Here is a 16,663-nt window from a genome sequence, read left to right on the forward strand (position 1 = left end):
TTTCTTCCAGGGAAATTGTATTTGTCTCAACACGAAATAAGAAAACCAAAGACAATTATATTATGCAACCTGCCACCAAGGCTACAGGTGACATCAGAGCCTAGGGCTGCTGTGCTGGATGCTGGCCCAAAAGACTCTTGGGATTTCATATACTCAACAGTACATCCTGGTGATTCAAATCCCAATCTTTACTGAAGTACTGGGGTGGCATTGCTGCATCTCTCCAATCACCTTCTAAAAAGTAACAGGCACACAATAAAGGTTGTTATTTCCTCAACAGTTACTCTGCCAGAACCAACACTGGTTGCTCTCACAGTGAGGTTAACTGCCCATATGAACTTGTGAAGCTGGGTCAAAGGCTCCTCAAGCAAGTTCTGAACTCATGCATCTCACTCATATGTTGTAATTAAAAACACATGAGAGATGGGGGAGAGAGAGCAGGAAGAAGAAAGAGACAGATATTTCCCCTTTCTCTTCCAGCTGTAGAGCTCAGAAGAGCAAGCCTGATACAGCATGCAGAAAACATACAGACAGGAAGAGGTGAAGAGTCAAGGAATTTGCCAATGATCTTAACCTAATAAATCTTCAGGTCAGAATAGCATGGGCCATAAAGTAAAAGAAACTTACTGCTATCGAATCCATGAGAAAGTCAATAGCATCCTCAGTCTCACCATGGTAGTCTCATCAAAGCCTTCTACATCTCGTTGCATAAGCTTCACACACTTCCCAAAGGAAATGCTAACTTCGAAAAGGGGAGTTTATAAATTATGGGTCATTTTTTCACTGAGCACTAAGATAGTTATACCCCCTGCTCAAAAAAAAAAAAATAATAGCAAAGGAAGCCAACACTGGATTATGTTTCTAGGGCTCCATTAAGTCAGTGGCTGTCCTGGCTAGCTTTTGTTATTATCTTAATGCAGGTTAGAGTCATCTGAAAGGAGAGACTTAGTTTAAAAATTGTCTAGATCAGACTGGCTCATAGGCATATCTCTGTGGGATCTTCTTGACTAGTAACTGATATGGGAGGTATTATGTTCGCACTATGGGTAGTCCTATCCCTAGGCAGGTGGTCTTGAATTGCATACAGAGTCTGCCTAAGAATAAGCTGGCCAGTCAGCAAGCAGCATCCCCCAGTTTCTTCTGTCCTTCTTTGGCTGTGAAGTCAGTTCTTTTCTCAGAGCTAATAATGTGTGGAATAGCAAGCAGGCTTGCCTTCAAGTTCCTACTTTGAATTCCTGCTCTGACATCCCTAAACAAAGGACTTGCCATAGAATTCTAAACTGAGAAGAAACCTTTCTTCCTCTCGCTGTTTTTGGTCAGAGTATCTGTCGCGACAACAGAGATCAACCCAGAACAGTAGAGTTCAGAGGCTACATGAATTCTTCTTTATTTTGTACTCAATTTATTTATTTGTGGGAGGAAGCATGTGTCACACACACATGTGGAGATCAACTTGCAGGAGTTGGTCCATAAATTCTACCATGTGTGTAATAGGAACAAATTCAGGTCAACACGCCTGACACCAGCAGCCTTGACACACTAAACCAACTCAACCGCCACAGAGCTATGAAAGTTTTACACCAAACTCATCAGGCACACACAGAGCTCTTTTAGATAACAGGACTAGACTGGGTGACCAGAGAGATGGCTCAGTGTCTAAGAAAGAATGATGCTCTTGCAGAAGACCCAGGTTCAGACCCCAGCACTCATGTTGGGTGGTAACAACTGCCTGCAACGCTATTTCTAGGAGATCTGACATCCTCTTATGGTGCTGCAGGTATCTACAGGAATGGGGTACATATCAATGCACAGACGAAAGGTGTGTGTTTATACACTCACATAAATAAAAATCAGATAAACAAAAACTAAGGTTGCTTATGGCCCAAGAACAAAGTTTACATATTATGTTCTAAGAAGAATCATAACAAAACGAAAAGTAGACAAGAAAACTGAAGGTAAACGGGTAAATAGAATTCACAAAACAAGAAGCTTTTCATAGAAACAAAACAGTTGAAGAACAGAATAACAAAACAAAATAACTATATTCTCAGAGTTGCGTTGTTGATTTCGAGAAAGTTATCAGTGGTGTGCATAATTTATGAAAATCTATAAAACATGAGGGTAGGGATGCAGCGCAAATGCCCGTCTGCGCTCTATGCGCTACTGTGCAGTTCACGAGCTTCAGGCAAGGGGCTGAAAGTTGAAAATCACAAAGACACACAGACATAGAGACAGAGACACGGACCTCTAGTCACTGGTAAGAAGCCCCTTATTCAATAGCACCCTGGAGGCTTATATATCCAACAGTCAGGTGGGCCAACAGGTGAAAACCTTGTCCTCTGATCCTCAAGGCCAAGGCAACATGTGCTCGTGAAGCAGAGCTGGTAAACAACTTTGACACAGCTTTCAGTAACTCAGATCAGAAGGAAAGTAAAGATCTCTAGCAGGGAAGAGCAGTCGGAGGCCAGGACTTTAAATGGTCCCAACATAGGGAGATGATTTTGTAAAATGCCTGCCACAAAATCATGAAAACCTAAATTTGGAACCCAAGGATTCATGCAAAAAGCTGGGCACTGTGGCATGCGCCTGCATCCCCAGCCCTGGGAGATGGTAGGGAAACAGGTGAATCACTGAAGCTGACTGGCCAGCAGAGCTGGCGTAACCAGCTCCAGACTTAGTGAAAGGTCACATCTTAAAAAATAAAGGTGGTGTAACTGGAAAGATGGTTTTAGACCTAAGAGCAGCCCTTGTCCTCGCAGAGGACCCAGGTTCAATTCCTAGCACCCATATGGCAGCTCACAACCCTCTATAACACCAGTTTCAAAAGATCCAATGGCTTCTTCAGACCTCCACAGGCACCAGCACGTATGTAGTGCACAGATACTCATGCTGGCAAAGCACATATAAAAATTATTATTATTACAATCATTATCATTATTATTATATGGTGATGATGATAAAAGTTTAAATTAAAAAGGTGAGGAGAAATTCCCAGTGTCAATCTCTGGCCTCTACACACATTTGTACATATGTGTGTGTGTGTGTGTACATGCACATGTACACAACACAGCCCAGAACATGCACACATAGAAATACATATGTAGATAACTGACTAATACTTTTCCTTACGTGGATAAAGAAAATACTGAAGAATTAATGTGAGTTTAGGATTACAGATTAGTGGCTTCTAAGGCAATGCCAATGTTATAACTAAGATTCAGGACACAGGAAAAATGCAGAGATAAAGGAGGAATTAATTCAATTGCTGCTTTAACATTATTTTTCTCAATTTAAGACAGTGCAAAAACAGAGTTGGTCTTGATCCCCCACCTGTTTCTCCATGAGGATGACTCTCCCGAGTAACTGATCCTCCAAGCCTCTCATAGTGACTGTGAAGTCAATGATGGAGGTCCGAGCACTTATTTCTGGGGTGTAGGCTGGATTCGGCAGCTTGGTAGTAATGTAGAGTTTAAAGCCATCCATAACATCTACTTCCTTGTCACCGACTTTCACCTTTATTTAAAAAGAAAATTAAACAGCGGAGAGATACACCTGAGTCCTTTTAATCACTTATTGATTGGATCAATTTGCTACTGAATTTAATTTGTATAGCAAAAAACAAAAAAGAAACTATTACTAGGTACCCACAGAGCTTCATGATCCTACTAAGACAGCAGAGGAGAGACCACAAGGGAAGGAGGAGGGACAAAAGGAAAGAAAGGGTGAGGTAGCTAAGAGTTCTAATCATACCATGTAATAGACAAAGAATTTGTTGTCAAAAGTGTCGTGACTAAGCCAAGGAACTGAGAAAAAGTTAACCCACAATTTGCTCAGAGCTGGAAAATGATGAGGTTTGCTACTCACAAACTGGGGTTTTGGAAGTCCCACAAGCAAAGCCCAAAAATGGCATGAGAAAGCAGGGTGGGGACATTTGTTTAGAATTTATGGCAGGCAAGAGATAGGGCCAGGATGAAGACTTGTGGAAACATGTGGCTTCAGTTTCTAACCAGCTATGTAACAGAGTTCAAGGATTTCATAAGTGTGCCCGTATCTGTACAGACAAAGGGGGCGGGGGGGGACATGAATGTTCTTAAATATTTCAGTGGTCAAAGATCAAAATAGAATCCATTTCTTTGTTACAGAAATAAAAGAGACAAACCTAAGAAAGGATTGTTCTTCATTGATTTAGTCCCAACTCAAGAGCAGAAAAGTAGCCCACCCTACCCCCAACTGACTACAATAGCTGCCTCTTGAGAAAACTGTGTCTCATCTACCAGGATGCAATACGCTCTACATATTGCTACCAATGGGTTTAGCCTACCTTAAAAGTAGATCCAGACTTAATGAAGTTTTTTTCCAAAACATTGTCCAGAGCAGGATCAAGTTCCTCCCCAACATCTTCTATAAGTAGTGGCCGTCCAAGGGAAAGGCTGTCCTCCAGGTGGTTTCTAAAGTACTTATGGGTTAGAGATGTAATCTACAAATAGAATGGGGTCACAAGGTTACTCTGGAGGGAAAAGCTCATGATGCAATAGACAGTGATGTCATGTGAGCTCTAAACACTCTGCCACGGGAAACAAAACAAGAACATGAGAAGCCTTGGCACTGAAACCATGCTACATGAAGTAATGTGGAAAGCTTAAACATTTTCATGTTGCCTTCAGTAGACAAACATGATAAAGCATGCCCTAAAGCATTTGAAAGTTGTGTGGGACATCTCTGCTTCTTTCTATCCCTGTAGACAACCAGAAGTCTGTCCATAAGCACAACATATGTAGAGCCATGTGGCTCTGCCTTTTCTGATTCTCAAAGAAAGCCATAGCATTGACAGATAAGAGTATGAGCCATGAGTCACTGAGATATGATGCCAATAGGTGTGACCAAAAATGGAAAAAAATGAAAAGACTTCGTTATTACTCATAAGCTTATATCTTACTTAGGATTCCAAACAAAACCTGTAAAACATTCAAATATTCCCCCACACACACTTTTTTGGAGGAGATCTATAGAGAAACACAACTTGAAGTATATAAATGTGCTCAAGAGGAAATCACCTGGAGTTCATTTTGACTTTCTTTATTTTTAATCCAGATCTTGCCTTGAATCTGTGGATCAATTAGGAGAGGATAGCGAGATGCTTTTGTGACAATAATCCCATTCTGGATAGACAGATCATCATTTGGAAGGCCTTGTAGATTCCACTCACTGATAGTAGGGGCATCAATCAACATCTCATTAAGATTTAGATCATTCCCAAATGGAATTTTACGGGCTTTCATTTCCTTCTTCCAATCATTTAACAGCAGATCTCGAAACTCTTGGTTAAATGGACCAGAATATGACAGAAAAGCTGTCGCCAGCAGCACATCCCCTAAAACGGAAAGCAAGCACCCCTAAAATATTCTGTGACCATCCATACAATTGTGTAAGTCACTAAAATTGAAAAAGTAGTATAAAACTGCAACTATTCTTTTAAACTAAATTACACAAATCAGCCTGTAAACATGGGCTACAAATGGCTTGATAAATAAGTGTGAGTTTGATTGAAGTTGAACAGAGTCTAATTTTCCAATTGAGAAACAACTGTCAGAATTCAAGCACTGGGTCATCATAACTTTGTTGTAAGAGAGTGACCTCTAGGAAGGAGAATGGAGAAAAATGTATAGCTCAATAAAAAACAATTAAAAAATAAAAAAACAGAGAAGACAGAGTCTTTATCAAAATGCCCTTGATCAATATTCCCACACTTATCAAAGCATTTGAAAGTGAACTACAAAGAAGTGCGAAGGTCATTAACCCATTAAATCGGAATACATATGTACCAGACAATTACCTGTCTCCTTGAAATTTTACTAGACACACAAACACATAGAGGAATTTGAAACAAGCAAGTGTTGTTTGATTAAAGCGTAAGGCTTCTGACTCCATCCCAGTCAACGCACAGTCTCATTAATAAAAGAAGCTACAGACCTACAAGTCGTTTAGTTTGTGCAGCAAAGTCTTTGCTCTGCTCCGTCCAGCGTTCCTTTTCACCTGCCAAGCCACTGATTAGCGAGGACGCTGTCTGCATTTTATGCCTGCACCGCTCCGCATCTTCCAGCAAGGTCTGAAGAAGGCCAAAACCAGAAGGAAACATTTACTCAGAGAAATGAGCTTCTAGTTCAAATGTGGAGCTTTAAAGCATTTATTGCCTGCCTATCTTGGGACATGCAAGGCCCGTTTCACAGGAAACACAGATTCTACCTCCAAGTGTTTGTGTTGGCCCCGTTCAGTCTCTAGTTCTCTATCTGGCGCCTTGAACCCAGCATCCAAATCCTCTCAGGTGCCACTAACAGAAGATGGACATTCCTGTCACTCACTAGTAAAATCACACAGGGTAGCATCATGTACCACAAAATATGTAAAGAATATGAATTCTCAGGAAAACGCAATTAAGAATATCTCTCATGCTGAACCCTGGGGTCTTCCCTGCCTTATCTAAAAAAATCTTAAATTACCCGTAATCTTATCCTCATTGTACTCCAAGGTATCTGCATAAATTTGAACCTCATTTAACTTATATGTATTTTTTAGCCTTTCCTTGAGCCAGAAAAAGAACTTTAAGGCAGACTTCCATACATTACTGCCAATCAGAACCCAATCCCACCCCCAGTTTCTGGTTCTGATGATGGAGCACAGGGCCTCAGGCATGCTAGGTATGTACTGTGCTGTTGAACTACACTCCCAGCACAAATACTTCTTGGCATCTATGTTTAGGAGATGACAGCTAGCGCTACATGTGAAAGCAGAGGAAATAAATTATAAGCAAAAGGTGTACATCAGTAGATATCCATCTATAGCTAGCCCATACTGTACCTTCTTACAGGATAAGTTTAATGGGAATATCTATAACAGTATGGAAAGTTTAAACTGTTCAATACTTTTCTTTAGTGGGATAACTTCAACCATCTTTTAAATTATTAGAGTGTGCTGATATAAGTACCCTAAACTGATTAAAATTATCTTGCAAGTTTTTATGGCCGAAAAAGTTCGCAATATTTTATGAAGTTAATACCTTCGATAATAAAACAGTTGCCACTGAGGACTCTGTTTTTAAATGGGCTTAAAGTATATGCAAAATATATAGCATATGTTCTGGTCCAAGAGCCAAGTATTATTTATATTCCTCTCCGGGACTGCCGAAATACATTTTCTGTAATGAATAGACTCTGTTGTAAGAATAACACAATACAGTGTCTGGCAAAAGGAAGATACTTAACCCAATTGTTTTCACCTTCCTTCTGGAGTTTTGTCTTCCCCTTTAGTGAATGAAAAATAATCCAAAATCCACTTCTGCAGCATAACTCCACTACATATGTCCATCTGCCTCCTCCCAAGAATAAAGATACCAGCTGCATGATGTTTGGTTCTATGTAACTTATTTAAAACAATGTTTTCAATTGAAAGATATTCTTAATTGCATTTTCTCATCCCTACTTATACAAAGCCAATTTAAAAAAAATTCTAGGCCTTCCCTGCTTTTCTTTGTTCTCTCGATACCCAGCCTTCTCTGGATGCTGCAACATAGGCCAAGAGCAGCTTGTGAGACTGACAGGCAGACTGTCAGTCTTGGTGACCCGAGTACTCATAGCCTCCTGCACGAGTGAGGAACCCTGAGGTTTCAGCTGCGTGAACTCTTCATTAAGTCCACGTGGATTTCAGAAGGAAGGGAGTCTTTAGGGGAACTTTGTTTTGTATAATTGATTGCAAGTATATGAACCTAGGTTCTTTCAACAAGTACAAACATCTCTCTTCCCCCACCCCATGTACCTCTCTCTCTCTCTCTCTCTCTCTCTCTCTCTCTCTCTCTCTCTCTCTCTCTCTCTGTGTGTGTGTGTGTGTGTGTGTGTGTGTGTGTGTGTGTGTGCTGAGAAATTTATAGACAATCACTGTAATTAGAGCGCGCTCCTGTGGTCAACTACATCCATGTAGCAGGAAGGCCTTAAGTCAATATCAAAATATCCACGTCTACTCAAGGCTTTAACTGACCAGCTGAAACCCAGAACTCTCCCTTGACATCTCTGTGTCTTGCCTACTGTATGAAGTATCTGCCCCGCCTAGCTATAAAACTGTTTGAAATACTAAATGTAACAGTGCGGGGATCCTGGGATGACGCAGGGTGCACAGGGATCATCACTATCCACTTGCGTAGTTGACCTGGCGTAGTTGTGTCCTACAAGCAGCCTCTGTCAGAGTGAACCAGCCTGAAGCTTATCGGTAGCTTTCGGTGTTTGTGAGAAGCAAAGTCAACAGATCAGAGAGTGTAGTAGAAACCAGAGTCCTCAAGCCAGGCCAATGACACTGCAATGGACACTTGCAAGTAAAGCTATATGGACAAATGGGTTTGCTGCATGACTCACTGTGTCACAATGCAGCTTTCTTTATAAGATTTTTCTTCCCCTTTCCCCCTTTTATCTCTTAAATTTTGTTTTATTTGGGAGGTGAAGGAGCAGAGGAAAGATGCGAAGGGATGGAAAAATGAAGCCAAGGGGGCTCAGTGAAGAATCCTGTGCTAGGTGCGCATTACACAAAAAACTCCATGAATTCTTTTTTTGTTGTTTGTTTGTTTTTGTTTTGTTTTTCGAGACAGGGTTTCTCTGTAGCTTTGGTGCCTATCCCAGAACTAGCTCTTGTAGATCAGGCTGGCCTCGAACTCCCAGAGATCCACCTGCCTCTGCCTCCCGAGTGCTGGGATTAAAGGCGTGCGCCACCACAGCCCTTGCAATTCCATGAATTCTTACAGAAAACCAAAGCATCGGATAAAGAGAGCATAGGAATGAGAGCTCACAGGAGGCAGCGGAAGGGACAGACATCCCTCCCGTGCCAGCCTTGGCTACCTGCTTTTCACTCGTGGCCTGTTCATACTCGGCCTGCACCACATCGAGCTCCGCTTGTTTGTCGTCCAGCTCTGCTTGGGCCTTCTGCAGGTCCTGCATGGCCAGCATGTGGCGATTCTCTTGCACTACCAAGTTGGCCTGCAGGGGACACAGGGTGAGGGAGAAGCAGGAAGCCCCCCAAACACCCACAGTTTAGGTGGTAAGAGTTCAACCATGGCACAAGCTTACGCCTGTGCTTTCTACCTCTACAATCGCCTCTATTTGCATTGAAACCAACATTATCGTGAATTTGCCATCCATGTTTATAAGTATAGATTAATTATAAACCGTTAGAATGCCAGTCAGCTAATCTATTTTCTATAGGCAAAATAGCCTAAAAGTTATCTTAGGCTACAGAGGCCAAAAGACAAAATCAAAACTTTTACATGTTTGTTTCAAAACCATTTCATAAGCCACTAGCATAGATAACAGGCTAGATTTTTCCTTCAGTAGAGCTGAAATGTGAACCCCGGAGAAAAGTTTTTCATTCTTCTGCCTTTTTTAGAGGTCTTTGTTTAAGGGTTTCAGTTCCCTATTCTTAAAATAGCCACAATAAAACAAAATAAAAATATGTTTGTGTGGAAAGCATAGAAAGAGCGCCACATACTTCTCAGGACCAGTCTTGTGCTATGCTGGGGTCTCTGGTGATCAGATTCTCCATGATGTCAGTGAGCATGACATCAATTATTTGCCTTGAGATTCTCTGATGTGAATGAGTCTTTGATCCTTTACAGAGTTCTGGGACCCTGGGACTCACCCTCTACATGCTGAACTATCCCCTTGATACTCTTGATTATTTCATCATAGCTATTTCATTTCTTGGGTAGTTGACACATACAAGGGAGTTTTGGCTTATGTTTGGAAAAGATCAACTTTACAAAACCAAAATCAAGCCCCAGGAGATGGTCCTTAAGACATGAATATTAGGGTTTGTGTATTTAAAGTACTCACTGCTCTGCTCCAGACTGAGTGTCTTTAATAGTGATGGTGAATATAGAGAAGATGTACATAAATTCAGCGACTTGGGGAAAGAGAGGCTTAGTCTCAAGATCACATTACGTTACAAATAGCTGACATTCTTGCCTGAGATGCAAAGAAGGGAAAGGGGAAGGCTACATCTTCCTTCATCAAAGAGCAGCATTTTCTGGCCCGAGTGTCTATATCTTAACCCTGCCTCATTCATAGGATTCCTTTGCCTAAGATCTTGAACACTGTTGGAAAGTTCTGTGCTATTAATTTCCTGCTTTATTTTTAAGCAACTCACAACAGATTCGGTGTCTTCACAAAGAACTAGTTCGTGCTTAAATCTCCCGCACCTTCAGATTTGGGTTATAGAGGAAAGAAACACCATTGTGTCTGTCTTTCAGAATCTCACTCTCCCTGTGGATCTGAGGACAAAGACACCGGCTGCCAAGGCGCCTGAGCTGCTGTGCAAAGACAGGACCAATTAACCTGGAGGTTTCCCAGTCAAGGCCACACAGCTCCCTTTAAGAGTCCTACCTTCAGAGGCAGCACCTCCTTGTTTATAGAAAAAAAGGAAGCCATGGCTTTGGTCCAGGAACAAAGACCAGCTACATTCCCACATACGCGTTTGGCAGTATCAATGTTGTAGTCGGTCATTTCAAAGTAAGGATTCAAAAATTCTATCACTTCTTCATTGATTGTGTCTTTGGGGAATTGCTGTGGAAGGAGAGAGTAAATCGTGTCAGAATACTTACTTTCTGGGTATATCCAAACTCACATTCTGTGTTCAGCGTAACTAGAACTAGTAAGCTGGATGAATGGTATGGCTTTTGTCAGGGTCTCTGGGTATTGGATGAAAGTCTTACAGCTGAGAGCAGTGTAGAATGATTGCAGAAGTCTGTCAGCATGCACGCTGTTCTGGAAGTGCAGATACCAGCAAAAGAATAAAGTATTTAGGTGGTGAACACTAATAGAGTTACTAGAATTTCAAAAGAAATAAAACTTTCTTTCCATTAATCCTAAATAGGTGAATTACAAACCCATAATATCAACAATGAGAAACAAACACACGCAGCTATATTCAGGCTAAGGACATATAGATTTAGCATTTATCAGCAACTAAATGCTTAATAGATCCCGACAAAAGTCCTGTTAAGCTCGCATGAAATGTGAAAGTAATAATGTGGACATTGCACCTTGAGAATGATGAATTAAATTTTAATCATAGTACTATCACAAATATGAGAGAATTATTATCTCCTGGAGAAATATAAGTTTAAAACACAGCAGAAATGGATGTAGAATGCCTTCCTGCATCCAGAAAGGAAGTCCAGCCAAAGATGAAATTGGATGTTTAAAAGATGGTTTTTCTCTTCTAAAAGGATGATTGTTTTCCAAGTAGAAATAAATAAAAAAATTCCATGCTGCTAATAATTGAATGAAATAAACCTTAATAGAACCTGGATAGCAGAGTAGAACCCCTCTCTTTTAGACCTTGCTTGTTTAGACAAGTTTCTTTTGTGAGACTTAGAAAACAGTGGGGACAGAGCTCCCATAAGCAGGGAATTCTTCATCATATGCACAAGGGAAGTCTGGAGTCACTCACAAAGAGTCTATACAAAGTCCATTTGCGCTGCTGTGTGGTCATACATGTCTCAGGTAGTCTCACATAGTCTCATTGTCACCTGTCCACATACCTGGACAAGTCTACGGCCCACTAATGTCACAAGCAACTCATTGCCATAGCAGGTAGCAGGCACCTTACAATGTCAGAGCTTGAGCAGCCTGAATGATACTGAATTGAAAGGTGGTACTGAAGTTGCAGCTTGTGAAATGAGCAGGGGGTGGGTATTCCCAATCAGTTGTCTCAAGATCTAAATCTGGGAGATAAGACAGTATAACTTCTAGAAGGAAATGTAAGAAGATTTGTTCTTCCTCAGGGGGAAGCCAAGACCTAAATAGAACACCAAAAGTGCTATTAAGTAGAATATCAATACAAAGACATATATTCAAATTAAGAACTCATGCTTAGTAAAAGACAGCATTAATAAAATAAACAATTAAGCCAAGAAGCAACTGGAGATATCTACAGCATTCATAAAATATTTGAATCCAACAGGCAAACAGCATTAGCAATGGACTGTGGAAATGGCTCAGTACCTGAGGATTTGCTGCTGTGGAAAAGGATCCCAGTTCCTAACAACCACTTGGTGGCTCACAGCCATCTACAAGTCCTGTTCCAAATATTAGATTGTTTCTGGTCTCTATAGGTACCAACACATACATACATACATACATACATACATACATACATACATACAAGCAAACACTCCACTCATACACATAAAGTAAAAGCATCTACAAAACACTCCCATACTGAAGGCTAGGAGAACATTGCAGAAGAGGGCAAGAGATATTGTGAAAAGAAAAAGAAGCAGAAAGTTTTCTGTGAGATCATATCTCCTCAGAATGCCAGACACTACACCCATAAAGTCTTACCCACATGAACGCTCAAATGTGAGCTAAGCAAGGACACCAATAGATGTGCTAAAGTAGACAGGGAAAAAAACACCATAAGGTCTCAACACTGCATGAAGAACTACAGGCAACTAAGGGCTGATAGGGGGAGAAACAGTCTTCCTGGGGGAAGATCATTCCAATTTCTTATCCAATACTGAATGGTTAGCCTGAAAACACATACACAGAAAACACTATACAGACTGAGCAAGTTAATGTTCAGGAATATATGTGTATATACATATATGCGTGTAAATTAATGAAAATGAGATTATGAACTTGAAGGAGAGCAAGGAGGGGTCAATGAGAGGGTTTGGAGGGAAGAAAAGGAATGGGGAGATGATGCAATTATAAGTTCAAAAAAAAAAAAGAAAGAAAGAGAGAGAGAGAAGGGTTCAAATACTCACTTAACACAGAAATTCCTGAAAGGTTCACAAACCCACCAAGAGATTTTCAGTATCAATAGTTGTCAGTGAATGCAAACTAATTCCATAACAAAAAGAAGCTGCTACCATCAGACACACAAGGATAGCGAAGAGCAGGAAATAAGGAGGATGTGGAGCGCAGCACAGGTGTTGAGTGTGTAAGATGGCGGGGCTTTTTAAAAACTCTTTTGCACTGTCTACAAAAATGAATTAAAAGTGTATAATCTATGACTCAGAGATCCTACTCCTGAAAATATGACAAATAGAAATACACACATGCAGCCCCCAAATATCCTGTGCATCGGTACAGACAGCAGATTCATTTGTAATAGCCAAAACTTAATAACAACCCCATGGATTGTTTTTACTACAATGGTCAGGTAGACAAATGGAAGCATATTCCAAATGATCTTATGAAAAATGACGGTAAACATTTCAAAAAATGAAGCGCTGATTGATAAGCCTATTTAAAGCCTGTTGCATACACTCTCAATTAAACAGTTTTATTGAAAATAAAGGCAGCCTATGATCAGAACTCAGTTTTACTGACTCTCCGAGGCTTCCTATCACCTACAGTTTGTAGGTCACTGGTGCTCACAGCACCTGCATGGTGTATTGTTACAGGAGGCCATGATTATAAGAAATAATACCTTCTTATTTCTATGCCACCAGCATCATTTTTGGAGTTTGAAACCAGTCTTTCTGGGAGTAATTATACTACATAAAGACTAATAGCCAATGTATTTGCTTCTTTCTTATTTTCCCCCTCCAAATAAAATCTAATTATTATAGCCTTACCACACAGCACTGAACATTCATATACTGGAAAACTCTAACTAAAAAGGAATGAAAAGTTGCCTTTGGCCACAACAGAAATATATCTCGCCTATACAGTGAATGAAGGTCAAAGCAAGGCTTCATTTGTGACTTTGCATGTGTTAATTTCCACACAGACAATGAAGATGAATAGGAGGAAATAATAATAGTGACTTTATGGCAGGTGACTGACTGGGTTTAAACATGAGAGAGATTCTAAATATATGTAGTTTGCTTTTAGTGATGATTAACTAATAGGTATATACACATTCATCAAGTGGTATACTTAAAATGTATACATTAAAAATACAACAAAATTGAAAATAGATAAATTATTCCTCCAATAGTACTGCTGTGGACATTAAATTGTAAATATGAACACAGAGTGAATCCTTGGTTTCTATAGACTCCAAAAACAAAGCCAAAATATTCATGAGAAATACATGTCTGTACTAAACATGTTCAGACTTCTTTCTCGTCATTTTCTCCTAAGCAATACATCATAACAAACTGGACATGGTGGCACATGCTTGTATTCCAGCCCTGGAGAGACTGAGGCAGGAAGATCATGAGTTCAAGTAGGCTATAGAGTGAGATATAGATCATCTAACAACAAGGGCAGACTGTATAGCAACCATCTATGCGACATTTACACTGTGTTAGGATCATAAATAATCTAGCAGTCATTTGCAGCATACCAGAGGCTATGCAAGGGTATATACAAAGCCTATGTCATTTTACATAAGGAACCTAAGCATCCTCACCTTTCTGTGTCCACCGGGAGTCCTGAAAATGGGGAGAGATAACTGCATTTGTATTTATATTCAGTCAGTACCTAGATCTACTTAGTCTCATTGGAACAACTTGATCACTTTTTTTGGAGTATACATGTCAACACAGCTGAACATATCCAGAAAAGATCTCACACTCACGCATGACATTTGAAAGAGAAAATTCTTCTCCAAGAGTATTCACATGCTTCTTCAAATTACATATGTATAATGAGTTACTTCTAGAAATGAATTCTATCCAAAGATTCAACCAACTAGGTCGCCCTCCTAGTCCATTAGCGCTGAAAGGCCAACCTGTAGGTTCTGGAGAAAGTTCCCTGCCGTCATCAGTTTTAAAGATTCCTGCCAGGAAGGCACGGTGCAGCTTTTTTCCAGGTCAATTTTCACCGGGTTGACCTTCCTCTGAAACAGCAGCAGCACACAGTCCATGATCCGCATGATGAGGTGAGGGGGTCTACCCAATGTGCGCACTGTGGCGATGTCGGAGGGCTTGATGGTCTGCAGGATAGGAGGGGGGAGCATCCGAGCTTAGATAAGCAATTCAAGCAAGCTGTTATGAATACATGCTACTATTTCAGCAGAGGACAGATAAGGCTTTTAAACTAAGAATCACTAGGTATAGATGCACACTTACACCCAAAGAAATTAATGTCCTACGAAGTCAAAATTCTACACAATTCTTTTATAATTTTTATATTTTAATTAGCTTAAAAACCTGCAAAGTTTCATTTTTCTGTTCTAAGCTATTTTATTTTTCATTGTCTAACGGGAGTGGTTTGTGTGTGCCAGTGCAGGTGTCCCTCGAGCACCAGATTCCTCTAGAGCTAGAGTTGAGAAGTTATGATCCACCCAATGGGTGTGATAGCAATGGAAAGGAGTCTTTTACAAGAACAACACATGCTCTAAACCACTGAGCCATTTCTTCACACCCTAGTTACAGGTTCCTTAATGGCACTTTCCAACATATACTGCACTTTGGTTGACCCTTGCCATTCCTAGCTCCCTCCTCTCCCCAACTCTTGAACATCCAACTCTCCCCCTCTTGAACATCCACACACCCAGAAATCCACCTCCCACATTCATATAATACATATTCCATCAGCTCCCCACTTTATTCCCTTAAAACCTCAGTTTTTAATACGTGAAACTGGAAATGTTCATATTTATTGAGGTAGCCCGGGCTTAGAAAGGCACATACTGTGTATTCATGCACTCTCAGATTCAAATGCTAGCTGTTGATTTTTATATGTGTACTTATGTGGGACTGGGGTGTGCAAAGGCCAAGTCTTTACAATTCAATCGAGCAGTAAGAGGAGAGAAATGTTGGTCAGCAGATAAGGAGTTTTGACTTCCCTAAAAGTGTACAGACTTTGTGTTTTCTTTTTAAGTACTCTAAAACAAGATACTCAGCACTTAAGTAGTTATCAGGATTTGGAATGAGGAAAAAATACTGTATTCGCTGTGGCTTTTCGCTCGTTAGCTATGTAGGTCAAGTATCTGCCTCTCTCTAACGCAATGTAGGCTGTCACAGTGGACTGACACCAGAGGGTAGCCTTGGGGCTGACAGATTAAATAATTAGGGGTTTCTTAGCTGGGAACTGACCTTTAAATGAAGGGACTTGGGCAATCCACATTTCACACAGATCTCAGGAAGAATTCTATTCCAATTCTAGCACAGATATTCTTATGCAACAAATTACTTAGCAATCAGACTATTTTTGCTTAGTAACACTGACCCCCCCCCCCGAACTTTTTATGAAATCGGTATTGGGGAAAAGATGAGTCTAACACAGGCTTACTTTGAGGACACACAATGCACACACCTGTGTGTATGTGTCTGAAATGCTTCCGTCTCACCTACAGTCCCTGTCAGAAGAAGAAATTCCTCTGAAGATGGAGGACCCACTCACATTGAAGTTGGTGGTTCTCTGTGAAGAGATGGGTTTCAACCTACCAGTGTTTCTGACAGTTAATCAGCCAGAAAAGACGGGATACTCAAAACATTTGACAATGGGAAAAAAAAAAGATGCCAATTCTTAACTCTTAGGGAAATGCTGTCCTTCTTTTTAAAAAACAATACCTGAGAAGCTTTAAGATCTTAGTCCTATGATTGCAGGTACCTTGAACGCAACACAGGTTTAAAGTTCTGGTTCCGTGCCCTTCTTATCCTCCCTATGCTGATCAAAGACTCTCTCATTACAGCCAAAGTGATATAATTGTGGGACAGGAAAGTCTG

At 40.5% G+C, this 16,663-nt stretch overlaps 1 protein-coding gene across 1 annotated transcript in view; it reads right to left on the bottom strand.

Annotated features, from left to right (window-relative positions):
- Dnah5 (dynein axonemal heavy chain 5) overlaps positions 1-16,663 on the bottom strand; it is a gene marked incomplete at its 5' end in the record, with an annotated part of 196,222 nt that overhangs the window by 45,670 nt on the left and 133,889 nt on the right. The window contains 7 exons of the mRNA XM_057789549.1: positions 3,331-3,513; positions 4,322-4,477; positions 5,055-5,371; positions 5,971-6,106; positions 8,877-9,014; positions 10,416-10,595; positions 14,722-14,925. Of these exons, the coding sequence (XP_057645532.1) occupies positions 3,331-3,513; positions 4,322-4,477; positions 5,055-5,371; positions 5,971-6,106; positions 8,877-9,014; positions 10,416-10,595; positions 14,722-14,925 (1,314 nt within the window). The remainder of the gene's footprint in view (positions 1-3,330; positions 3,514-4,321; positions 4,478-5,054; positions 5,372-5,970; positions 6,107-8,876; positions 9,015-10,415; positions 10,596-14,721; positions 14,926-16,663) is intronic.

This window comes from Chionomys nivalis, chromosome 15 (genome assembly GCF_950005125.1).
Source record: "Chionomys nivalis chromosome 15, mChiNiv1.1, whole genome shotgun sequence".
NCBI lineage: Eukaryota > Metazoa > Chordata > Mammalia > Rodentia > Cricetidae > Chionomys > Chionomys nivalis.